The sequence below is a fragment of the Cyrtonyx montezumae genome, unplaced genomic scaffold (genome assembly GCF_038088225.1).
Source record: "Cyrtonyx montezumae isolate F1298 unplaced genomic scaffold, pur_monq_1.0 scaffold_11, whole genome shotgun sequence".
In the NCBI taxonomy this organism is placed as follows: domain Eukaryota; kingdom Metazoa; phylum Chordata; class Aves; order Galliformes; family Odontophoridae; genus Cyrtonyx; species Cyrtonyx montezumae.
In genome coordinates this window covers 5,021,279-5,047,666 of record NW_027071837.1, presented here as the reverse complement: position 1 = coordinate 5,047,666, position 26,388 = coordinate 5,021,279, and the positions used below count along the sequence as shown (strand labels likewise).

The 26,388-nt window shown below is 47.8% G+C and overlaps 1 protein-coding gene across 2 annotated transcripts in view; it reads right to left on the bottom strand.

Moving 5' to 3' along the window:
- Positions 1–2,783: 2,783 nt before the first annotated feature.
- Positions 2,784–26,388, bottom strand: part of PCDH19 (protocadherin 19) — a 47,865-nt gene continuing 24,260 nt past the window's right edge. The window contains exons 4-5 of one of the 2 annotated variants that reach the window (XM_065729484.1): positions 25,029–25,201; positions 2,784–3,543 (exon numbers count right to left, since the gene is read on the bottom strand). In XM_065729484.1, the coding sequence (XP_065585556.1) occupies positions 2,981–3,543; positions 25,029–25,201 (736 nt within the window). In that variant the 3' untranslated portion in view covers positions 2,784–2,980. The remainder of the gene's footprint in view (positions 3,544–25,028; positions 25,202–26,388) is intronic. The other variant, XM_065729485.1, reaches the window with a different exon arrangement.

The following is a 26,388-nucleotide window of genomic DNA, read 5'->3' as shown; positions in this document are numbered from 1 at the left end:
GAAGGAAACCAACAGATCCAAGCGTGCTTTCCTAAACCAAATCTGAGGACAGGTTTACGTTATTAAAGAAGCATTAATTGGGTCTGGAACACCCCTCCCCCCCCCCCCCCCAAAATCACCCACCCTGTAGCCTTTTATGTTTTTGCATGGCCAGATTTGATGCAACTATTAAAAAACTAAGATACGCTGTGATTTGCCCAGGAGCCCTGAACTCATCTCAAGCGACAGGGATGGATAGGAACGGAAGCACCCAACATCCAGAGGAGGGAAGGGAGAGGTGGTGCACAGGCCCTTGTCCCACAGAGCAAGGACATGGCAGGGAAGGGCCCCTCGCTCAGTGTCCCCAGCTGTGGCATGGGTCAGCCCAGGCAAAACTGTTGTTTAAACGATTTTCTTGGAGGCATAAGGGCTTAGTGACCTCTTGAATGCCCCCTTTTAATACAGAATTATTTCGCATCCCTTCTCGGCTGTGCTTTTATTCAGAGTGGCAAGGAATGTTTCCTCTGGGTAAATTAGAGAAATGTTTCTGGGTTGGGTTTTTTTTTTCTTTTTTTTTTTTTATTTCTTCCTTTTCAGTTAGCATCTATTTTTCATCCAAAATCGCCGGGCTGGTGGTGGCAGCTCCGCAGGCAGAGGGCAAGGCTCAGCACAAATTAACAGCCAGCACTTTTCGGGTGCTGGAGGCGGGTGGTGGGGGTGACGGGTGCCCGGGGCAGAGGGGACCATGCTCCCATCACTGTGCCTGTGATGGGGGCACCGGTCCCGTCCTGCTCCCAGATGGAGGTTGCAGGGCCTGTCCGTGATGGGGGGGATGATGACCAAAGGTGTGGGATGGTTTCTGCAGAGGGGACAGATGCGTAATGAGCGGGTGCTTTCGCTCAGCAAAATAATGCATGGGTTTTCCCCAAAGAAAGCCCAGCAGAGCTGACAAAAGCAGGTAATGTCAGAATAAACCCAACCCAACATTTACAGAAAATCCAGTTGCTTTAACAGCCCCAAGCCAGCCCGTTTCTTCTGTTGCTTGTTTTATAATGATACACACATTTGGAAAGAAACAAAAACAACAAAACAAAACAAATGACAGCAGTACAGTACGCAGGCAGGAAACGACGCAGGAACAGAAACAACACATCCCTTCGCAAAAGGCTCCAACTCCAGAAGAGAGAGAAAAATCCCTGGTTCACTTTTAGGAGGGGAACATGACATTACATTAATGCACAGGATTTGATCTGAATGAGGTAGTAATAACACCAGAGGGAAGCATCACAAATTTCATTAGAGGACCTTTGGCGGTTGGTTCCTTCCAAATTCCTGGCCCTAGCAAGCAGCACGGGGAATACACTGACTGCCCACCTGTCTCAGAATGCCCACGACTTCAGGCAGTATCAATTCACCCCGAAGAAACAAATTACTTGAGCTTATTTTATGTTGAGGACAACAATGACTGGAGCTTGTTTTCCTGTTGACGTTTTTAATTTAAATAAATCAGAGTAACAAATAGTTTATCATGAAATGTATACCTAGAAAGACTATTTCTCTAGAAACCACTAATTTCAACTTGCTGGTACAGCAAACATTGGCAAGAGCTATATATTTTCCCTCCCAAAATCAATTTTAAATTCTATGAAACGTTATTCAGGGTAGGAAAATCTGTCAAGTGAAGGGTTAATAAGAACGCTACGCTAAATGAAATCCTCCTACCGTACTCATACCTCACTGAGGAATTATCACTGCAAGAGAGCAGAGAGCTGTGAAACTCTTCCCGTCTCTCCCCTCTACAAAATGGCTATTAAAGTAGCTCAATTTTTAAATCAATTTTATATGAGTAAATTTGTACCCACACAAAAAAAGTCCTTAATTATGAGAAAAAATAATGAACTGCTTTAATTTTTTCTCCATTAAGAAGGCACATTAATTGAATTAGTAGTGTTGTTACGTATCACCTGTCTGCCCCTAAATTAACATCGCTGTTGCTCACTCCATGCTTATTCATGATGCAGGGATAAAAAGAAATCGGAACAGTCTAAAATCCATGCCATGATGACATACATACACACACACACTTAGCATAATCATGGCTGGGAAACGCTGACTGGGAAGTGTGTGTCTAATTAAGAAGGTAATTTAGATCTCCTAAATAATTCCATCACTTCGACTTTGGAACGACTTGAGACAGGGCACGTCTAAATCCAGGAACTCAAAAAAAAAAGAAACTTCTGGAAAAAAAAAACACAAAAATCCTTTCCATGCATTGCCTCGAAGTTATGCTAAGGAAATGGATAAAGGGAAAACCTTCAGCACAGTGCATCTTCAGGCAGAATTTCCCCCAAGAATGCCCTGCCCTGAGAGCAGGGGGAGGCTGCAGGGGATGTGGGGACTGGAGAAAGCACTTGTCCCGCTGAGCCTGGAACTGCGGGTTCCCCAGGGGTTCAGTAAGGTGGTGGTGATTGTTTGTTTTAAACTTGAAAGCCTTTTGCCATCACTAGACGTACAGTAATTTGCAATATCAAATACAATAATAGTACAGATAAGCATGTGACAGCAAAAGGATTCGTAAATACAGGGGTGTCCACGGCAAAATAGCAACATCTTCAGATAGAAACAACCTTGCGTGGGGTGAGTATTAAAACTCACTCAATCCGAACGTCGTGCACAAGAAATGGCCATTGCTTTGCCTACAAAAAGGTGTCCGTAAAGGGAACTCGGAATTCGATTCTTGAGCGTTACGGAGATTCACGTTGGTTTTGAGGTACAAAAATATATAAACCCAAGAGACACGGCTGCCTCTCAGCCAAAGGAAAACGCGCTACTTGCCCACGGAACACCCCTGCTGCCTGCTGAAACGAGTGGGATTGTCACATTAACAACAGCTTCATTTATAAACAATACATTTAGGGAAAGCTTTTAAATACAGCAATCTGTGAACCATTGGTAAGCGATAAAAATGACCCGCCGGGCCACTTGGGCGGCCGGGCGCTGCTCAGAGGACGATGTCCCTCAGTCTCCTGCCCGCCGGCGAGTCCTTCTCCCTGCGGTCCTGCAGCAGTGGGTTGCCCTCCTGCAGGCCGCCCTCGTTGTCCGACCCCCTGGGCTCGGCCTCTGTGGGCCGCGCAGGGACAGTGTTCGCCGGGGGCCGGCCGGCGGGGCAGGGCATGCCGCCGTAGGCCGCGGGGCCCTTCAGGTGCAGGGGCGAGGTGACGGGGCTGGCGGCCTCGCAGCCGTTGCCCGCCTCACGCACGGCACCGCTCACCTTGGGGCTGCCGCCCGCCGGCTCCACCGTTCTTTTGCCTTTGGGGTTGCCGGGCCGCTCCTCGGCCGGCGGCTCGCCGCCTTCCTTGCCGAAAGTGGCGAAGGTCCTTTTGGCGCTACAGTCTGCGTAAGGCTCCGCGTCCACCGCCGTCGCTTCTATGGAGAGGGCGATGACGTTCCTGCCGTGCTCGGGGGACTTGGCGCGGCTGGGGACGGCGCTGCGGGGCATCCAGCACCGGTCCGAGTGGCCCAGGATGCGGCACTCTTCCCTGCAATGAAATCCTTCGCTCTGATCTGCGTGGAGAAAATACAAGGCCGTGTGAAGTGGGCGAGCGCTGCCCAACCCCTCCAGCCCCAGCGCTGCAGCAAACAGCCGTCAGCTTTACAGCGGCGCGGGGAAGGGGGATTTTTACTGCCCTTTCTCCACTGCTCTAGAGGCCAGAGTTCAATTTCAAACATGTTGTGTGTCATCTTTAGTGGCTGGCAACTCTGCTTGTGGCAGGGGGTTGGAACAAGATGATCTCTAAGGTCCCCTCCAACCTGAGCCATTCTATGATGTGCTGCCGCTGCCAGACCTGAGAGCTGGGGGAAGCGAGTTACGGCGGCACATAAATGAGGACGGGGCTGTGCCACGTGTCGGGCTGCATGCCGTCAGCAGGTCCAGCTTTCAGCAGCCGATGCTAACACCCACCATGCTCCGAGCACGGTCTGTCATGACATTTAAAGCTGGCTTGGAAGCAAGCAGAGGGAACAGGGCGCTTTCTTTCTCATGTGTTTCAACTTTTTGCTTAACTCCGCTGGCCTCGCACACAACACAGCCTTTATAAATCTCCGAGACTGCCCACTCCACTGAAGATTAAATATGTCATTCTAGCACTGGGTCTTTATTCATATGAGAGTAATAAAGATCTGTTCTCTAGACTTAGGGCTGTCCCAACCCTACTTTACAGGGCTGAAATATGGAATACTATTTTACACTTTCCAAGGATCTCTCCTGCCCTGCTCTGAGTGTGGCCACATGCAGCTCCCGGCAGCAAGAGGTGCCCCACATTATCCCATTGCTGTCCTCAAAGCACTGTCCCATCCCCACCGCTCTGGGAGGTGCTGTCCCCACTGCGGATGGACAAATTGAGACCTAGAGAAGCAGACGGGCTCAACCAAGTGCAACACTGGAAATCAAATCCAGGGGTCTCGACTTCCCAAGCCTTTGCTGAGCACCAGACCGTGGCTGCCACTGAACATCGTGGGCTCCTGGCTGCTTTTCAATCTCGGCTTATGACTTCAGCTTCCTTTTCATTCGATAAGAACTTGTAATTGCAGATAGCCCTCATTTCACAGCGAAAGATGCAGCTCCTTCCTGCCGTAATCTATACACCCGTAAAGCAGCAAAGCAGTGTTGAAGAATTAATGCTATTAACAACACAAGAACGCACCTAGTCGGTGTCGGTGTGATAGATCGAGCCCTGTGAAGATGCAGACTCAGCCTTGGTCTGCTTCCTGTCTGTCTGAAACAGTTCATTTTGATGCTTTGTACATCTGTGTGCATAACCTCAGCTCCTCAGACACATTGGTATTTCCACCACATTCTAGCACTAGGGCAGCTGATAAAAATTCTCAGCACATAACACAATGCACCAAAATATGAGCAGCTTAACACTTACAGAGAATAAACGAGTAAAAGGCAGACTTCAAAAAAAAAAAGTTTTTTTTTTTTTAAAGGAGAAGAAGCCAATTAATTGGAAAGCTGTGGGTTAAACATTAGCTCTTTGTCACTGTTAGAGCAGCTACCCAGTGGTGCGAGGCGCAGAGCCGGGTGGCTGTGTAGGAGGTCCGGGTTTCGGCAGCCTCCTTTTTACAGCAGAGCTTTAGAGAAAGGTGCTCTGAGCCTCACATGCAGAACAACCTGCACTAAGATCTGAAAGCTGATGCCCTTACAGCTTGATTCAGTTCGTTTCAAGTACTTGAGAAAAACAAAGAAGGAGAAAAATTGCCCAGAAAGTGTTGCTGTCTGCCTGTTTATCCACAGCTTAACTTCAAAAGGGTGCTAGAGGCACATGAAGTTGCGTAGTCTGGCTGTGGTAGCAGAGGACTGGATAGTGGCTGGAGGGGATACAGAAATATCTTGGGTTCTCGTCCCAGAGAGATGCGATTTACTGTGCTGTGTGACCTTGGGCACGGTGCTGCAGCACACACTGTGTCAGCCCCACTGCTGCTATAGAGCACCGAACTGGGGCACACGGGCTGCCTGCTCCAGCACAGGACCACACGGGGTGAGCTCATGCTCCTCACCTCCTCAGCCCAGGCTCACAGCTCAGCTGCACGTGGCCACCATGGCAAAGGCAAAGCTCACCCCAAGCAGGTTTGGTTTGCCTGAGCCACTTACTGCAAGCTGGTATACTGTAAAGTTAAAAACAAAGCAAGGGCTTCACTGGTTAGTCCCTGGAGTGGGCATGGTGGTGCTGGGTTGATGTTTGGACTAGATGAGCTCAGTGGTCTATTCCAACCTTAACAACTGTATGATTACTGCAGCTCAAGTAGATATTCCTCAAATGCAACAAAAGGACCTGAGCTTTAGGAGCAGTTTTACTAAAGCCTGCTGGCGCAGTGCCTATCTGCTTGGGAGATGAACAGTCCTGGACACCAGCAGCCTGTCTGCAAGCAACAGTTAGAGTGCAGGAAGGAGAAGAGATGAAAAGCATTGCGTTGGGTTACACCATTTCAACCTTCAATGTTATAGCTGGAATTCAAACAGATACGAAAGATGCCGGGCTGGAAGGTGGAGGAACACAAGTCACCACCCATCCACAGATCTGAAAACAACAAGTAGCTCCACATTCAGTCTCCCTGCTCCTGTTCCCACCGTGTCTCATCTCTCTTCTGTTGAAACCACATCCTGGAGCCAGAAGTTGTCCTGCTCCCAGGGACAGCACAAGTGTGAGTCCACAGACTTCAGCTGACCCCAGGCACCAGCACAGGGCACTGAGCAGCAGCTGATCACTCTGGCAGAACGAGGATCTTCACCCATGCACCCTATTTCCTTGTTAGCCACGTAGATCATATAAAATACTGTTTTAACACCGTAAGCAGGCCCTGTTGATACACATAACCACAGCACCACTGCTTTGCTATGACAGCATCCATCTCCAGCCAAACACAGAAGAAGTAGAGCTGCTGCCCCAGGCAGGGAAGGCACAGAGCCTCCGGGCAGGCTCCTCACTGCCCTTTGCAGCCTGGTCTGACTCACCCAGCCATAACAGCACCCAGGACAGCCATTCACATTCACGGGTTCTTTATTGCACTATTCTGTCTTTTTCTTCTTTAACAATCGGAAATAGGATGACAGGAAATTCTTTTACAGCTCTAGACCTGCCCTAGTCAATAGGACTGTTATTGTCTGCACTAAAAAATGTTCTTAATGTGAGGAGCAAAGCCCAGGTACTAACTCCCACATCATGTACCACATGACAAATGGCAGGCAGCCAGACCTGGCAGCTTCCTACATCCGCCAGACACAGGTAGCACAGGGCTGAGCAATAGTGCCCCCAGGACCAAGCAGGAGCAAACAATGGGCAGCTCAGGGCTCGGGCACCGTATACTTGAGGTTGTCTTGAATGGGGCTGGGCTTCCTAAGCAGCTGAACACAACTCAGGCAAGCTGGGAGGACAGTCAGATACCTGCACTGTGCACAGGCTATTAGGAGAGATGTTGAACATCATGTCCAGTTGTCATCGGTCTGTGGAAACTGCAGGTCCCCCAGCAGCAGGGCAGGGCAGTGCCCATCTCTCAGCACCTCCTGCCTGCATCCAGCACAAACCCACAAACTCAGGTCACAGCAGCTCAGGGCACAGTGCTTTCAAAATGATTCTCCAGGTGCAAAACATCCCAGCAGACGCCTCACCAGAAGGTGAGCAGTTATCCTTGGCAGAAGAAACTGTGTCACTGCTAAACATAAGCTCTCACATAGCAAATATGAAATAAAATAAAACCAACAGCCACCTCTGGAATTAATACATTCCTTGACAAGTACAGCAAAACCCATGTTGAGTTCCAGATTTCAAACCTCCTCAGCCTGCACCTCGGGGGAGCAACAGAGATGGAATGATGTACTGCAGCCCGGTGCTGCAAGTGGGACAGAGCTGGGCAGAGGGAGCAGTGGCAGTGCTGAGCCCCAAGGCTCACCTCTGTACATCCCAGAGGACATGGGGACAGAGAGACAGAGCTGTGCATGGAGTGGCACAGCCTTCAGCTCCTCCCAGCACGAGTCCCTCTGCAGTTCAAAGGAAGGGTTAATGGACATCCTGCACCTGCAAGTGCTTTCAGTCTCCTATTCAAAGTCTCCAGTACCTGAACTCGGTTCTGCGGCAGCGCAACATGAAACCGGTTTGAAAGGAGTCCATTCAACTCTCAGAGCAATTGAATTATCTGCAGAGGAATCTCAGCGCCGGCCAAAGAGACAAAGTTAAATCGCACCGAGGTGCAAGTGCCTGGGAATGTAATATTCCTGATAAATGGCCAGATGACATGTGCTGTTATACAATCTAAGGTGCAATTTGGGCGATGACAATAGTCCCTGGAGTTTCCATTTTCAAACAGACGCTCAGTTCAATCCAATCCATGTCAGAGCAGGTTTGCAGGGGTGAGTAAGTGGAGCTCATTTGTACTATTACATGGAGAGCAAGGGAAAGCAGTGGAGGAGCTACTTGAAAATGGAAAGTAAGAAAGAACGGATGGCAGAAGCGGGACCCGCCTGCACTGTGCTGGGGGCACGGGGTGGGGAGGATGATGGGGAGCCTGGCATGGATAACGTGGCCCCAAACTCAAAACCCAAACCCAAAATTGGGTGCAAGGAGATGGGAGTGGTGTCCCTGGGCTGCCCTGCTCGTGACCAGCAGCACCCTGCCATGGATGCACAGCTTTATCTCCGCGCTGCGGTGCGTCTCTAGCAGCAGTACGGCTGTACTGTAATCACGGTGACACTGCTCCTGGGTACAGCAAACAGCACGATCATTAAAAAATTCATTTCAAAATCTTCCTGGAAGCTAATAAATTTTACAGCAGTTTCAATCTTTTCTCATTGCAACAAAGAAAAGCTTAGTTCCAGACAAATTAAAAGTAAATTGATTGCCTTAGGGGAATCTATTCAAATATCACTTTTCCATGTTAGAAATCTCTTCCTGAAACAAGAAGAGAAGAAGCCAGGGAGAGTGAGCACGGGAACTCTGTGGAAAAGCAAATCATTAAATCTCAGTTCACAAAACTAGGGGGAGAAGAAAAAAAAACGACTTAAAATAAAATGCAAATGCCTCACTGGGGTGCAGGCCTAACATTTGTGACGGAATTTATGAATAATAAATATGAATAAATAGTAAACATGAAGGGATCAAACATTGCTGCTGATGTTTACTCATGGTTAGCCATCTTTCACGGACAATGCGCAACTGCATTATTTAACACCCATCACCCAGTTACTTTGGGGTTTCTTTTCAACTCCAGCACCTTCTTTTCTCAGCCAGGCACAGTGCAAACCCTGTGCTCATCTCGCTGCCTCTCTTGGGAAGCTGCACGCTGCAGGAAAACCCGAATTGTGCAGCCGCCCTGCCCTGCATGGTCATGCGAGGATGGCTGGCGTGCCCTGGGCCTGCCACTAATAAACTCAAACAAAATGCAAGCAGTCTCCAGCCAGGGTTCATCATTCTCTTGTAAATTAAGACTCCGCACCTCTCCCTTATCTCCCGTAATAGCACAATATCACCAAACGAGAGGTGGGGAATAGTGTATTATATTTTTGACCTATGGACTTCTATGAAGCCTTCTTCGCCCTGCTTAATCAGAAGCCTCCAGTCTATGCACAAATGTAATCTTGTCGCGGCTTCTCTTGTACAACACTCAGAGGATACTAATAAATAGGGACAGTGACAAATGCTCTTTACTGCAACAAGGAACCTTTCTTTTTCTATCTTTTGCCATTATTTGGGATTTACGTGAGCTAAAAAATGTTGTGTTTTTAATCCTGGATTGTCTATCCGGGCACTGGAGGTCAGCAGTGCTTGGACAAAGCTAATGCCATGTGGAATTATGTTAATGAAACAAGGGATAGGAATTAGTTTAATTCATTATGCAACTGATGAGAACCCATATTGGAATGGGACCTGTGAGCAGCATCTCTGGAACAGCCAACTGGGACACAATGGGGCTCCCTCCCTCCTGGTACAGGCAGATGCAGCCCCAAGAAGGAAGTGTTTTCCCCCCAGACCACCTCCTGGGCTGGCTGGAGTCCAGAAATGCATGTGGTGCTAAAGGGAAGTGCTACAGGGGGAGCTGGGTTCTGGGCACACCGTGCAGCACAACACAGCCAAGCCCTCGAGATGGGTCAAGGATGCAAGTCAGCGCTGGATGACCCCCTCTACCCAGGAAAATTAATTCCCATTCAGAGGAATGGCAAAACGCACCATTTAAACTCCAATTAATCCTTTTCTGGGGACTTAAGTGATCCACAGAGCTGTTGTGGCCCCAGAGCAGCAGGGATTTTACCTCTGAAATTCTGCTACCTGAGCATTGGCTGGGGCACTCAGTGCAGGGCTCATTAACGTCCTCTGCACACGAGACCACAGCAAGCCGGATCCGATCCTCAGAGAGGGAAGCACTCCAGCATCCGACAGACCTTTTCCATCTCTAACCATTATGGCTCTGTAATTCATATGCACAACTCCCATTAATGCTAATGGAAGTTACTGTACTGCGTGCACTGACTGAAGAATACAACCCTTTGACTTCATTACTGGAATTCAATTTCATTAACACTGGATACAGAGGGATTGTCCTAAATACTCTCTTTCTTATATTTTTTTCATGTTAATGCAACCATTTGAGTATATTATACCCTGCAGAGATGGAAACATTTCTAGTCTGTTTAAACACATTTCCTACAATTGGGAGCAAAACTTTGTCTCCATTTATGCCTTTGACACCAGCTGCCTTCCATTTAATGGGACTTTAGTTGCTAAAGCAAATTAATCCAAAGGTTACTTTTCTCTGCTATTGTCAAATCTGAAACAGCCAAATTCAAATAGACCGTGTTGTGGTAATGCAATACCAGCCACGCATCCAAATTCAAACGGGAACAATGAATCAAATTACTACCGCATCCCATTCAAAATTAGGTGTCGTTCAGAAAATAGTGACTTGATGATAAAAATCCAGCCAAACTGAAATTACAGCTGGGGGGGAGGGATAGGAGCCACGTGTACCTGCCGCAGAGTGGGACAGCACGCATCGTTCACACGTGGCTTCATTGGTCTTGGGGACACCGATGTCCCATCCCACACCCCACGTGCCTGCTCCCTCTGCCCACACACATCTTGTCACTTCCAGAGGCTTCTGCTCTTTCCACGGAGCAAGAGTGAAATGAAGGAGCTGAGTTATAAACCCTGATACATAATTTACTCCTATTATCAAGATTAAACACATCTTTGCATGCTTAGCATAAAACAACTGCCTTTCCCCAGATTTCTCAAGGACACGCATAAACTTCATTATTATCTAAATAATCAAAAGAGGATTTCAATGGAATATTTAACTGTCTGCCTACTGGAAACTCACAGCCTTAATCTAACACTGATCCTCTGTTGTCCTTCATGTAAATATTGTTGGGACGTCAGCCAAAGCCTAGGGAACTGAGCTTCATCTTGGTGGATGGGAATCTCTCGTGTCAGATACAGTCAGCCTGACTAATGAGACCTACAGCTTGCCAAAACCTACAGCCTTGCTGTCTGTTCCAGCCGTTGAATGCACTCAGAAAACCAATGGCACCAGCCCAGCAGTCTACAGATCCCAATCAACTATCAATAGCTTAAGTGTAAGTGATTGTGTATGAAGTATGAGCCAAATGTGTTTCCTTTTGCAGTTTTAGGACCTCCAGTATTGTTACTGCACCAGTAATGCTTGCATGGAATTAATCATATACGTACCCACAAGGCAAAACATTATGAGAAGCTCTTTGTACTTTGTAAAAGTACGCAGCTCTAAGGAGTGGAGGGGAGCTGGAAGGCTTCCCAGCACAATGGGGCGTTCCCCAGCGTTGAGCAAGTAAGAGAATTTATTTTTTTTTAAACTAAAAGCGTTGGTTCCTGGCCACTTCTCATCATGACTTTGACCTCTCGCTCTTCCACACTGGAGCTCAGCATTATCCCCTCCCTGGTGTTTAACTGTTTGATTTTTCTTTTTTCCGACCAGCAAGCAGCTTTTCCATGCTGCTGGATCCTTTGTCTGAGTACAGGGACAGCTCGTGATGCTGGACAAGGTTTGTGGACGTACCAGAAAGTCCCGAAGGTGACTGATGGGAACTGGAAGGGCCCCAGGGGTCGTTCTACAAAAGCTACTCAAAATTGTGCAGCATCCAGCAGTGCCCACGAATATGCATCTAAAACTACCATAAGGTCAACAGCCAAATCCAAAACCTCTTTAGAAGCCTAGGGAAATTACACTGCCTGCAAGCCACGACCAAGCTCCATTTCCAGCAACGCAGGTGGGCTCCTGCCACATCAGCCCCACATCTGCGTGGGTGATACTGAAAACAAATGTGGTTTGGCTTGTGCTGTGAACTGCAGGAATGGAAAATAATGGTACTTTCATCACCTGTGCACGTATTCCAAGTTGTGCAGCTGGCTCCATGATGGGTTTGCTGCACGGTGGGGATGGTCTCATGTAAGAGCTCTGTGCTGCGTGAACATGTCCCAGCACTGCTCTGATGTATTTGAATGTTTCCTCCTTTCTTTCCTGACTTAAATTTAGGAGAATAAACATACTCCCTGCTGAGCTCCCCTCTCCCACTGACGGATGGCTGAGACAACTAAAGGTGATGTTTTAGGCTGAGGCTGAGCTGCCCCTGCTCTGCTCTTGGAATGCTCTCCCCTCCCTCTGCCTGAGCCCACATCTCTCAAGCACACCAGCGAACCTTCAGTGCTCCAGACTGAGAGGGGCTGGGCAACAGCAGGCAACCCAGAAACAGGGTGAGCTTCTGGCTCCTGTTCTGCCCATGCAACCTCAAGGGAGCTGGTGTCACAACATTCCCTGCTCTGAGGTGCACTCACTGTGCTGCCACGAGGCCAGGCCGGATTGTGTCCACTCCTGGTCCCAGCTCATGTGGGGCTGTCACTGCAGCACTGTAACTCCCGGTGATGATGTGACACACGGAGCCCAGATGAAGTTTCAAAACCAAAGTGGTTTTCAGTACTGACAGGTAGAAAAGAAAACATCACAACCCTCTTAGTCTGAGCAGGTTTTATGTGTTAGGAACTGTTAGGCCCCACAAAGTCACTCCTACTGAGCCACTTCACTGACCAAACCTTTTAACTGTCACTGGGAAATAAAAAGCGATAGGTACAAGCCCCAACTGTCACTCCGTGATTAGTGCAGTCCGCACCACATCCTCCTCCAAAAGAACAAAGCAAGGCTGAAATGACGGCAGTAATTGGGTGCATTCAGATAGAGCCAGTGAAAGGCAAGGAGTCAAGCTCCTCACCTCTGAGCTCACCACGGGGCTGCGGCTGCTCTGACAGCCCGGTGCCAGCACAGAGCTGCACTCGGGTGGATCTGATCCCAGTGTGTCCCTCTGCAGTGGGAATGGGGCTGCTCTTCACAAGGGGAACGTGAGTTGCAGGCACCCTGTGGCCCTGCAGTCATTCTCCCTGCCGGGACCCACCCTCATGTTTGCTCACTGTCTGCAGCATGCAGATGCAGTGCTGCCTCGCTGCCACTGCGTGCTCTGCTCGCTTCTAAAACACTTACACATGCTGCATGCATTAGAATTAAAAAACCATTAAACCTCGGAAAGGAAAAACTTTGACAGGATGCGTAATATACAAAGTATAATTAATTAAATTGGATGAGGCACTGGGGGACGAGAGAAGAGTGGATGGAGACTGTTCTTGGAAAAGGGATGGTAATGCACTAACGCTTACCATGTGCCATTAAGTAAGGAACAGCCTCAGAAGAGGCGGGTATGAGCAACGGGAGCTTCAGGAGATGGCAGCAGCCAGTTGGGCACATCGAATGCATAGCAAAGAAGTGACAGTGGCCAATTAGAGACCAAAAGAGATAACAAAGGCAGAAAAGGCACCTGAGGGAGAGAAGAAGTGGCACTGAAGTCACCATGAAACCTCCCCCTAAAAGCTCTTCCATGCCCGAGGGTGGGTGACAGCTCCATTCCCACTCAGTGCCATATCACCATCATCTTGGACACAGGGGTAGGGATTCCTCCTGGGGGAGCACCCAGCTCTCCAATGGGGCTCTTCTCCAATACTTTCAGGCCCAGCTCCCCCAGTCAGCTTAGCACGCTGACACATCCCCTCTGAGGTGGGGTGGAAAGGAGCAATCCGAGCTAGGGACAGGGAGCATGAAAGTGAGCCCCAGCTGACACAGCAGGCACAAGGCGATGAGACAGATGCAGTCTGGCTGTTCAGCAGGACCAAGTTTTAACAGGCTTAACAACAGCATCAGCACTGATCATTAGGCAATTACACCTGCTGAAAGTTGACAAAGCACCAGGTCCAAATGAATTATCTCCCCAAATCCTGCAGGCAGGAGCATGGAAAAAAAGACAAAGTCATCGTCAACAGCCTGTGATAGCTCACCAAGTGCAGAAGCAGTCACTAAAAACTAAAGGGCTGCTCATTTACTTGCTGCTTGGAGAGATAAAAGGGAAAGTCCGGGAAATGAAGCCTTAAAAAAACACTCATCATTTACAGAGTGGTGGGAGGGAAGGTCCTGGAAATACTGATACAGCCAGGATTGCTCAGCTGTCAGCATGTGTTTGGAAAGGGAAGGCAGATCTTGGCTGGGGAAGCTTGCTCCTGAGTCAGCCCTGGTGTGGTTTCTTGCTCAGCCCCACACATTACAGCTCCACGAGCTGTCCTCCTGGAGGACGTGCCAAAACCCACTCCACCATGGACCCACACAACTAGATCCACACGGACCATGGGGACCGTGCACACTGCTCTGGGATGGCAGCTTTGTCACCGCGCCTGTCTTGAGCACAGCCCTTCACTTGGAGTGACAAGGCACGCTTTCAGGAAAAACATGCAAATGTGATTTAAAGACTTTAAGTGATACAGAATATATCACATCCCTTGGGAGCCTGTTCTGGGGGGTAATTATTCTAATTCCTAAAATCACGCGTCTCATTTGCAGCTAGAATTTTCTGAGGCAAGCCTCCATCCTCCAGCAGTGGGTGTGCCATATTTGCTAAATTAGAGAGCAGCAAACACCCCCTCCCTCAGTGCTCTTTGGATGAGGGCTGAGATGACCAACATCTCAAGCAATGAGCAATGTCTCAGAGCATCTCCCTGAGGCTGCTGTCTCTCTTGGGTTCTAATTGGAGCCCAGCAGCACCAGCTTAAAGCATCCCACTGGATTTAGCAGGCCTTGAGTCAGCTCCTAAAGCTCCAGTCGAAATAGGAACCACATGCACGTGTTTGTAGAGTGAAGTCCATGCCTGCAGCTCTCCCCAGAAGTTTCTGTGGCCACTCCAGATGCAGAAGGGACCCAGAAAGCAAGGGGACATTTCTGCACAAAGCACTTCTTCTTCCCGTGACTGCCGGAGCTCAGTGGGCTCTGCAAAGCACTTCTGTGTGGAGCTCAGAGTGAATTAATTGGGCATCTCTACCAAGCAACAAAGGAGGAAGGCTGACGAGGCAGAGGTCAGGTGACTGGGGAATTGCAGGTGGAATTGTTCATTTTAATTACACATCTTCATTAACGTGAGGTTCCTGGATCCTACCGTGATGACTACTTCATCTAAATATTTGCATGAGTGATATGCACGTGAGTGAATACACTTCCACAAAAGGACACGTGGCTGAAGAGTGGAACAGACACAAAGTTTTCTTTGGATTTACATGAACATTTCCACCACAAAATGATTTCCTCGTAGAACAACGCTGTAAATGTAAGGAAAACATTTTTATAAGGCCCAAAAGTACACAGGAAAAGAACAGCTTGAGGAGGAAATAAGCAATGAGAGAGGTAAAACACAGGTTGTACTCGAGCTGTTTGTGTCTCCCTGGCACTTGAATGAGTTTGATACAAGCATCACGATTACCTGTTCTACTGACAGCCCTGAAAGGAAACAAAAGTTTGGAACAAGCCAAACACATTCAATCTCCTTGAATAATTTAGGCTGCTGAGTTATCATGTGCTTCATGGACTGTCATCGAGAGAAGCTGTATTGCAGAGGAAAGGTCTGTAAATCAATGCATCCGAGGGACCAAAACTCGTCAGAGAGTGGCTGCAAAAGCACTGCACGTCAGAACAGATGCGGAACATGGAGATGAAGCATCGAGTGTCACAGGGCAGCTGAAGCCCTGTGCTGCCCGGATGGCTGCAGCGGACTGGCAAGGACAGGCAGATGGGGGCATCAGGAAGACATGCCTTCTGAAACATGCTGCTGAAAAGCAATGTCAGCAGCACAAATAGCTAGTAAACTCGCAGTGAAAAACAGGAAACAAATGGAAGTGCAGCATAAATATGCCTAGTGGCCCACCTGGGTGTGCCACACACTCCCCAGAGCTATTTATATATTCCACTAATGTACCTACTGCTTCCAATAACACTCTGGTTTTGACCTTTCCTGATTTGTGGCTCTGTATGGTTTGGCTTCATATTCCCAGCCAAATTTCCTAATAGTCAATGCCCCTTGTAGCGCCTCTCTGGCTGTACCAAGTCCAGAACCGGGATGGCATGCCTTGGAGAGCCAGGCGGGCTTTTAATATACAAAGCACAGACGTTTCACACGCTGCAGCCAACAAGTATGATTTGCAGCAGGACTCGTGAATCTTTAGAGAAGATCCAAGAACGATACCTGCTCTCTCCATCACTCACACGCAGCAGAGCAAAGCCCCCTCCTTTGGATGGGCCGGGGCTGCTTGCTGTGACCCCCAGCACCCTGTGGAAGGAGCTGCATCCATCCATCACAGCTCCCTTGCCTGCAAGCAGCCTCCTGAGATGTCCCCACACCCACACGCGGGTGCCAGGGACGTTTTTGTGGCTTCCAGTTCCCAAGTGCTTCCATAAGATGCAAGGTAGCATCTGTGGTGAAATCTCACAAAATGATCCAAGATAGTTTTCTCCAGCTGGGACTGATTGAATATAGCCTGGGCACCGGATGATGTGGGAAATCATTCGTAGCCGAGCACAAATTGCATGCATAGAGGTAATTACTGCAGCACAAGGTTGGTAGCACCACTACCCACATGACAGTATATCTCAGCAATTTTCATTTCCTATCGCTTCAATTCAGACAGGGTTTTTTTTTTCATCTCTTTTTTTTTGGTTCAATTTTCTCCTCTCCCTACAGGGACCCACGTTAACCCAGGATTCCTCCAGGATAAAGCTCTGCCTTTGCAATAGCCAGCCCTTCCACACGCTCTGATTTCCTCCTATTGACAGCCCCAGCACTGGGGCTCAACCCACCCTGACCTGCGTTCGCCTCCACGCCCCGAGCATGACCATCTCTGCCCGAAAGTGAAGTGACACAGCGGTGGCAGTCGGTCACCCGCTGCTGTGCACTGTCACTTGGAGCCGTCCGCAGGCACCGGTAATGAAACACAATGTGCAAGCAGCTAATGAAGCTGGTTACAAAGCCTGTGATTCTCCACACTTGAAAGAGGGTGAAAATAAGGAAAATGGAACAAAAATAAAGATTTCTGCTGGAAAAAAATAGAAACGCTAACAGAAGTGATGCTGGGAGCGGGGATGTTTATCATCACTATTACGGATGCTCAGCAAAAATGGGGCCACATAATGCTCACTGTGATTACATACATTGTGGCTCATATATATCAACAATACATTTGCTACAAAGGACTTCTGTTGCAGACGCAGATACAAAAGCGAAGGCGACGCAGCATCAGCCAGGGCCTGGCCAGGCTCCGTTCCCAGCACACTGCACATCTGCAGGGAAGAAAAGCTGCAAAACTTTTTAATAATTCTGTGACCTATTTAAAAAATATCTACTCACTTACATTCATCTATGCTGTATAAGAAATAAAATATAGAGCTGAAGAGCTTTGAGTGGCAGCACGTCCCTTAAGATGGATAAAAGCTGCAAGTTCTCCTGGCTGTTTGGTGCCAATTATCACTGAGTTTTGACTTATACATTATTACATAGATCACTTAGTAAAACAACCTGCATACAAACCCTGTGCTTAAAAAACTCCCTTCAGTCGTAATCAGCTGGCACTGGAGCACTTCAGACACTCACCCAGAAAACAGTGGGCCTCTTCACGATGGCACTTCGTACATGATGCTGTTGTAATTAAGAGGTCCAAATGAAGAGAAGACTGCGACTTTTCTTTATGGTGAGTGTCAAGTTATTTGCAGAGATTTTGCCACTAGCAGGGAAAAGAATAGCTACCCAGCTCATCCCAAAGGGAGGCAGGCAGTGTGACGGCCCCACACCTCGCTCCTCGATCCCCTGGCCAAGGTGTGGGGACAGCTTGAGGGCGCTGCTGGGAAAGCCAACAGCTCGAAGAGGGAAGAGCGGGGAGGAGCGGGGACGTCCTCACCATCCGTGAGCCCAAAAAGGAGCAGGGACAAGGAGCAGTGCCCTGCCCACGTCACCCCTGCATGTTGTGATACAACAGGAGTTATTTAATTTGATAGCAATTGCCTGCGACCAGAGTGCCACTCTGTAACGATCCGCGCTAACGCGATGCCGTGTACCGACAGCCTGCGGAGGCCGAGGGTCAGTGCACTGTTTGCAGTGATTATTCCTTTAATAAAGGGCCCTGTATTTTCCAGCGGCAGCAAAATTGATGCAGGTTGCCATGGTAAGCACACACTTTCCCATTTACTAGAATAATAGACAGCTTTGTATAATTCACTGATTTCAGATGATTTCTCACCCAAAGAGCAAGTCGTTCGAGTTACACAAAGTCACCTGTTGTTTAGTCAATCTGGCAATTTTAATTAGAATAAATTTTTATGATTCCTCTTTGCAACACTTAGAGCTGCTCTGCCACCAGAATGTGGAGATGTCTGTAAATTATACAGACTCCAATCACATCTTTTTTGCTGTTTTAATTACAGTAACATTACGGCATTAATCATGTAAGCCTCTGTTAAACAAGTAACAGCCATCCTCCATCATAATTAGAAAGAAAGGCCAAGCAAACAGGAGCTTTGGATTTTACCATATTTCCTCCCAACATCGTGTTTTAACTTAAGAGTTTCACAAACAGTAGTTCTATTTGGCTGTAATTAGTGTTGTGAGGGAAACACCAAAAGGTTAATAAGAGATGGTTAGTTTGTAATGCAAGTTTCCCGGTGCCAGCCCCAGCAGTTCAGTCTGTTTTCAGAGTCATTAACGATGTAGATTGATTACAGGAGGAGATGGGGATGTGCTCACTTGCTGCGTTAGCAGAAGGTTGGTTTTTATTCCCATACCTTCCCCTGTGATGGACATTACCTCGACCATTACTAATCTTAACTGCTGTGAGACAGAAAGAGTTAATGGTTTCCTTAGAAGTTACTGTCAAAGGGAAAAAAAAAAAAAGCCTACAGGAGCTTTTTTTGGCTTGTTTACTGGGGAAAAGGAAGCTGCAAGCTTCACTGACTTGTTTATTTATCTTAGAAATATTTGAATATCTAAGTATTGTGCAGTGGTTTTGGAATAGGTTGCACCGGGAGAGTCAGGGAAGCAGGTTAGCTTCCCTCGTCCTTCAGATGAACCCTTGCTCCAGACCCGAGTTTTGGAATGCTTAACAAAACCAGGCACACACACAACCGAAGCTATCTGATCAGGAATATCACTCCTTCACATCTCCTACGAATTCTTCTCCAGTCACCCAGCACAAATATGGGTAAGCAATAACTAAATTGGACAAAATCTCATTAAAAAATACAACAAAACACAAGAAACACTCCAACTTTCTGGATTGATTGTTCATCCATTACAAACCTACACAACAGGGCATGGATCCAAGCTCTAATTTTCCTCTCTAAGTTGCCAAAACGTTCACATCTGGTGAGTATTTGCTGTGCTTACACAGAAAGGGCTCAAGCATCTAAAGGTTATAACTTGTGTGACCCTGGCTGAGAAACTGCAGCGATGGAGGCGTTGCAAGAATCATCTTTAAAGGAATGAACCTAAAAGCTGAAGAAAGAGTGCCAGGAGCATAGGATATAAGATAATGTTTCTTACGTGAACAAAGGAGGTTGCACATCTGCTTGCTATTTAGTTCTGTTGCTGTACAAAAGGGATTGGCTTTCATTCATTTCCACGGACATGACTTCAGTGTCAGCCCTGCTCTACCACCAATGTTCAGAGAGGACTCTTCTAAGCCACAGTCAGACAAACTGAAGTGCTACAGAGCTACAGACCTAGAGAAGAAGCAATACGTGGACAAATTTGTGCCTGCCACACATTCAGTGAACAGATTAAAACTCTTGAGTGGCAGCTGCCCTACACAACCACAGAAGGTCATGGGCTGCAGGGGTCCTTACTTACAATGTGGTGGTAAAAGGCAGCGAAGCCCATTGCTGGGCCAACCTGAGCCAATGCCCAGGTCCCATAAGTTCATAAGTTCATAAGGTTGGAAAGGACCTATAAGATCATCTAGTCCAACCATCCTCCTATCACTATCTCTACCCAACTACTAAATTAAATCCTTTAGCACCTCATCTAAACGCTTCTTGAACAGCGCTAGGGATGGTGCCTCAACCACTTCCCTAGGCAGGCCATTCCAGTGCCTGACCACTCTTTCAGAAAAGAAATGCTTCCCAGGATCAGCAACCACCAGGACAGACACCCTGAGCTGCCCCAGCTTGGGTGCTTCTGCAAGGCTTTTGCTAAAACAGATTGAGATGCTCAATAGGTGTTCATTTAAAAGCACGATGCACATAAGACAATCAACTCCTTTTGTTATCCTAAAGCCCAGCTTATCACTTTCCATAAAAATCCTTCTCAGGGGTTTCACAGTATTCTGAAAAGCTGACTGCTCCCTCCATGCTGTCCACTGTAGGAGCACCACTGAGCTTACTTAGTCTGTTAAACTGAAGAGCTGTTTTAAACTGAAGAGCTGTGTAATAATACAGAAATCAGAAACGCTGTAATAACAGGCGTTGTCCTGTAAAGAAAGCTTACAGAGTTTATCCATCTTAAGGGATGTGCTGTCACTCACATAGCAATGTTACACTGTACGTCTTGTGCTGCATATATGAATATAAGGAAATAGGTACATTATTAATTTTTATAAACTTCCAGAGAAAAGCAGCCCTACTCTGAAATGCCAAAGCCCTAAAATAGGTCATATGGGTCTTCATCTTCACAGAGCTCTACTGCCTTTCTTCAGAATAAAAGGTAATTGCAGGTGGAATGATTGCTGGAAATTAATTTCAAAATCAGTAGTTTCTAATAACTGTGTTTGCCTACAGTTAATACCATTAGCCATGTTCCCACTTCACAGCTGAAATGCACCAGATACTATGGAGATGAGCATGAGAACCAATTGGAATATTCTAGATAAAACCTGATCCACTAAATGACAATGTATCTGAATAATTAGGGATGATACCAGCATGAAAACTTTCAGTCAATATCAAGTGCCCAGCTCCTTTACATTCAAGCCTACTTCTACGCTGTGAGATAGCATAAAGAAGACTTAACATAAGCATTTAAATATAACCCATTTCTACTCAAAGAACCCTTCATCTTGCTGGAGTTTATCAGACCCAGACACAATTAAACTACCTTTGTGAGAAAAGTTACTCAAATGTGTAAATGTATGCAGGATCAGGTCTTTACTGATGACATTTCATGCCAACCTTTACTGCTGATCTGGCACCAAAAGAATGAAAGTGGTGCTTTTAGAGGCAATTCTCTGAAGGGACACATTACCGAGATAAAGCATTGCTTAAAAACCCCCAAACCTTGATTTTAATGCTTTTCTCTATTTTATAGCTGCGGTGACTACTTCTAATGCTGGCTTTTTATGATTAGTGTGTGTTTATCATTTCTGCATTTTCCTTTGGATTCTATTTTTATCTTAAGCAGTGAATCACTGCTTCACTGGGTCAATGATTTTCACAATAAATGATAGAAACACTATCCAAGACTGGGCATTAAGATAAGTTTGAAATCTGTTGCTTGTAACATTATAAACACGTATTTGAAACAGTCTCTTCTTAATCTGTACACTGGCAAGAGCTTCTACGACTTACAGAGTACAAGTATGGTTCTGGCTCAAGGCAAGGTGAAAAAGGCAGTAGAAAAGATTTAAGCAGATCTATGTGGCTGTACACTTCCACACAAAGAAAACAAGTCAAACTTGCACAAACGAAATGTTTGGAAGAGGGCAAAGGCATTAAAAAAAAGTCCCAGTATGAGCAAAACCAAGGGAGGAATAACTACCTGAATCACAAAACAGAGTATCTAGCCTCAAAGATGCTAATTCAGGTCCTGAGGGATCTAATCAACCTCTTTGTTGAAGTAAAGATAAAACTTTTTGACAGCAAATGCTTTCTGATAAAATGGAATTTTCAATTACCCTGTGAAACATCTGGTCCGTGCCGCCACTTACGGGAAAAGCAGCACCGCGCTCTGCGGTGCCGGGGAACGCTGTACGCTCACATTTCCCCGCGCCCCTGGCAGGAACATGCAGCACGAGCTTCAAACCCAGTGCTGAAGATCCCACGTCCCCCACCTCTGCCCGTGGAGGCACTGCTGGCACCGTGCAGCAGTTCCCTCATTGGGACTTGCTGAGTCCTCCCGGGCTGGCCTTGGAGGAAATCCAGTGAGCACGGTAGTGAAATTGGCCAAGATACAAACGGACACCCCAGAATTTCTCATACCTTTTCATACCAATCTATTGGGAAGATCAGCTGAGGGTAACGTTACAAAAAAGTGCATATAAACACCTCCGCAAATAAACGAACAATTAACCAGCAGCCAAGCGATTCTGAAAGGTGGAGCGGCGCCCAGTGCCCGCATTCCTGAATGTCCCATTTGGTATCAATTAGCAGGGGAAGGAAAACAATCCCACGCAATAATGAACTCCAAATTGGGTACATATTAGAGCAATTAAAGCTATCTTTTCAACTGATGAATTTATAATCAATAATTAAGATCCTGAGGTAAAGAGGGACTGGGCAGAAGTCCTACTTTCAAACCAGGCGACGTGGCTGAGCTCCAGGCGCTATTTCTGATGACCTGCTGCTGCCCACTTAAGCTCGACACCCATCACACAACAGTTGGCCATTTTTCCAGAAATCTATGTCATTTCCAAAGGAAGAGAAAGGGTTCCTGCCAGAGAGACTGGCGTAGAGGCAGTGAAGCCCCCTCCAGCCCAGTGGTGGTGGGAAAACAGTTGTGTCTGAACAAGGTGCATTATTAATAATAATAAATTAATAGCCTTCATTTTTCCCCATTCAAATCCAAAAGTCTTTTAAGACCAGGTTCCAAACCCAATCCATCTACAGACTGATTTTAAGGATGCTGAAGGAGTTTTCATCCATTCTTACTGCTTTCTGCAGGAAATCCAGCACCTCAGCAAGTGAAATCTGCCCTGACTGGTCCACGCTAACCCCTGACTCAGCGTGGAGGGACCATTCTCATCAACAGGCTTCATATCCAGATGTCGCTGAGCTGCAAGGATTTGTGCCAGCCAGTGTCCAACCTCAGCAGAACCACGACTGCCCACAGAGCAGACAGAAAGATTCCCAGATTATCTGGACGAAGCCTGAAAATTCTCCCCTGATGAATGACATGCATCATTAAGAGCAGAGGTCCAAGCCCAGGGCATCTCCCTGGGCTGCCAGGCAGGGGATATTTAGGACCAGCTGACAAACTGTTGTGTCTCTTTTGGGTTATGTGACAGGCATCCCACAGCATGCTCAGGGAGGCGGGCAGCCCGCATCCTGGGTGACCCTACCTTGGATATTGAGCTGTCTCCCTCCTGCCCCCACGTTGCTGGTCTGAAATTGGGTAAAAATTATCATGCTGAAACCATCGCTTTCATTATGTGGGAACTGCTGTTATCACCGTTGTCTGATTTTCCTGATTATTTCATACAGCCCCTGCTTGACAAATCAGCTTAGAAAATATTCTCTTTAACCTTTTCTTCAGCTTCTGTGCCAGTGACTGCTCACCTCCCTGCCTGCAAGTCCAGCCAGATGGCAATGCAGAGCTGGTGCTTTGGGACTGTCCCTGCAGCACCCCTCAGCCCGATACGGGACTGGGGACCAGGATGGACGCCTGGTTTGCCTCTGGAAGTCTCCTTCTGGAAACACTCCTTGTTCTTTTGGGGTTGTTTTACATGCAATAGGGATTTCTCATTGCAATGGATTGGACCAAATTTATTTCCTTTGTAACCCCTCCAAAGAGCTCTGCCTCCAGCTTCTTTTTAAATTCTCTGCATTGTTACCTGGTGTGCAACAGAGACAGCCCGCAGACTTATCAGAAATGTAATCTCTGTAAAACCCTATCTGCAGTCTATTGAGATTGTTGTTTTTTTTGCTAAAGAAATGTGACAAAAAATTAACAGATGCTGCTCAGACTATTCGGCAGGACAAGAATCAATTATGAACATTTTTCGCTTCTGCAGTCGTCCCTTACTGCAAACGTGTCTTAGGAAACCCTCTCCTGATCGAAATGAAAAAGCATTTCTTTGTAATAGAAGAATAATAAATGATAGCTATCAGCCTGCATTCTCTGACACAGCACTGGTCCTCGGAGAATTAAACTGCCACCGTACAGTTATATAAATGTTTAATTTTTTTCATCTTTGGCCACAGTAGGGTTGTCTGGAAATACATTATCACTGCGGATGCCATCCCTCACCAATTAGCGTGGCTGGCAGTGTGGAATGGGTAGGTGACCTCTGCATTCCCCTGCTCTCAGAGTCTTACAGGGTTAACTACGGCCATTTAACAGACTCTATCGAGAATTAATACAGCGATCAGCTTCACTCCGGAAAAAAAAACACCACATTCCACAGCGCAGATGGCAAGAACTCTCTCTCCCCCATTTGACTCTTTTATGACAGAAAAACAAAGGCTTTTAATGATGTTTACCATGAATTGAATTAAACAGCTGAAGACCAGTTCATAATCACAGCATTTTGTTTTCATATCCTTAAGTCTTTTAGCAGTGGGGCTTCCATTTGAGCCTCAGCTACAGCTTATCTCAAGATATAGCCAAGCGCCCCGAGGCTTCCCTGTGCTGGAGCACCAAACCACATTCATACTTCTTAATTGAAAAAGACAGGATGTTTGCATAGAATGTTTGCATCAGTAAGACATTAAAAGCGACATTCATGTCCAAGTACAAATGACAGCTTGGGCTCAGCTGAACTCCTCTGACTTTTTTCCTCTAGCTAACACCAGGGTTGAGATCAGGGCTTCATCTTCCAACTGTGCACGTGGGGACGCACAAGAGTTGAGACCACAGTGCACATTTTGGGGGAGAGAGGCAAATTCCTCACCCACCAGGGCTGGTCTGTGCTGAGATGCCCGACGAGCAGCACTGACCTCTTGGAGGAGCCATTTTGGGGAGCAGGAAGGCGGTGCCTTCCATCTGCAGGCACGAGCCCAGGCTGGAAGCCAATAATTTCCGCTCTCATCCCAGCTCACGCGCTGTCACACGGCTGTTCAGGGTGAAATACAGGATAATCCCACCCGCTGGCTTACCTGACAGGCACGGCGTGAAGATTAATTCCTGTCTACCGAAGACGTACAGCCTTATCCCTAACCCATGCTAAGGCCTACGGGGCCGCGGCGGTGCTCACCTGGCTCAGGTCCCTGGGAGCCCATGGAGGGCACACTAGTGTTGAGCACGTCGTTGACGGCCGTGTCGCAGTAGAGGCCGCGCTGCACGTCGTGCTCGCTGTCAGTTTGGTCGCTCTCCTCGTGGCCGCTGTCCTTCAGGCTGTTTCCCTCCAGGTCCTTGAATGTGGAGCTGCTGGGGGAGACAGGGCAGTGAGCTGGGCCTGCCACCATCATCCCGTGCCCCAAATGCGGGCTGCTCGCGTGGGCTGCAGGCTGCCGCCAGGATGCACGCACATCCAACGAGCTGTTTCCACAATTAAGCTTCCTCGTATTGTGCTACCTCAAATTCAAAAGGATCTCAATTTTAATTTTCTAGGTTTTAGGCCAAGTCCTAATCGCTTACAGGTTTAAAATAAAAACCTTCCGGGAAGCATGAATTTCTTCTCAATCTGACAGCGTATTTTTAACACTCACCCTGTGGTTCTGGGTCCAAGTTCACAGGGACTTCAGGGGATCTGGCAGCAACTCAGCTCTCTGACATCCCCTGCAGTCACAGCTGCCAAGACCGACACAGGAGGGACACGAGGGCTGAGCTGGTCCCAAATTCCTCATGTCCCCATCCTGGCAGCTGGCCCAGTGGGGCAGGAAGCTGCTATCTAAGCAAAGGAAGACCTGCATCCTGAGTTGGATGCGATGTGAGTACATGGAGCACATCGCCACGGACAGAGCAGTGATGACTCTGGGGTGCCCACTGGCACCAGCACATCACTGGGACAGGATGGAGTGACTGCAATGGTGTGTCCCCTTCCCAGCAGCACAGAGCTCTGAGTGGTGAGCTGCACTCGGGTGTCCTTGGCATTGTGGGAAGCCAGGAGCACAGGCACTGGCTTGTGGAACAGCAATACAATGAGCACAGAGACCTGGCACAGACACACGGACAGGGCACAGTGCATGTGCACTAAGTGATCCAGCTCCTGGCATCAGCCTGAGCCCAGCCCTCCTCCAGGAGCCTCCAGGGACAAGGAGCTGTCGGTGTGGGCCCACAGACAGCTGCACGGATGATCCTCCTGCCACTTCCCAAGCCCTAAGACAGCTGGCTGCTGCAAGACAGGAGCATCTCGAGGTGCATGGGATGGGCATACCTGGGAGCACGGGCACGGCCCAGAGCCAATGGAAAGCAGAGGCAGATGCCAGAAGGAAAAAGGAAAGTGTTTGAAAAAGGAGGGCTGCCAGAAAAGCACCTGAGAAGGGCCTGGTACACAAATCAAAGCCCCATCAGCTCCTTCCCCTGGGGCTACTTACACCCACAGGGGATCTGGCTGCACTGAACTTGCTTGCTGGCAGATCTGGGCCGAAATGTCGGGCGTGAGGAGTGGCCTG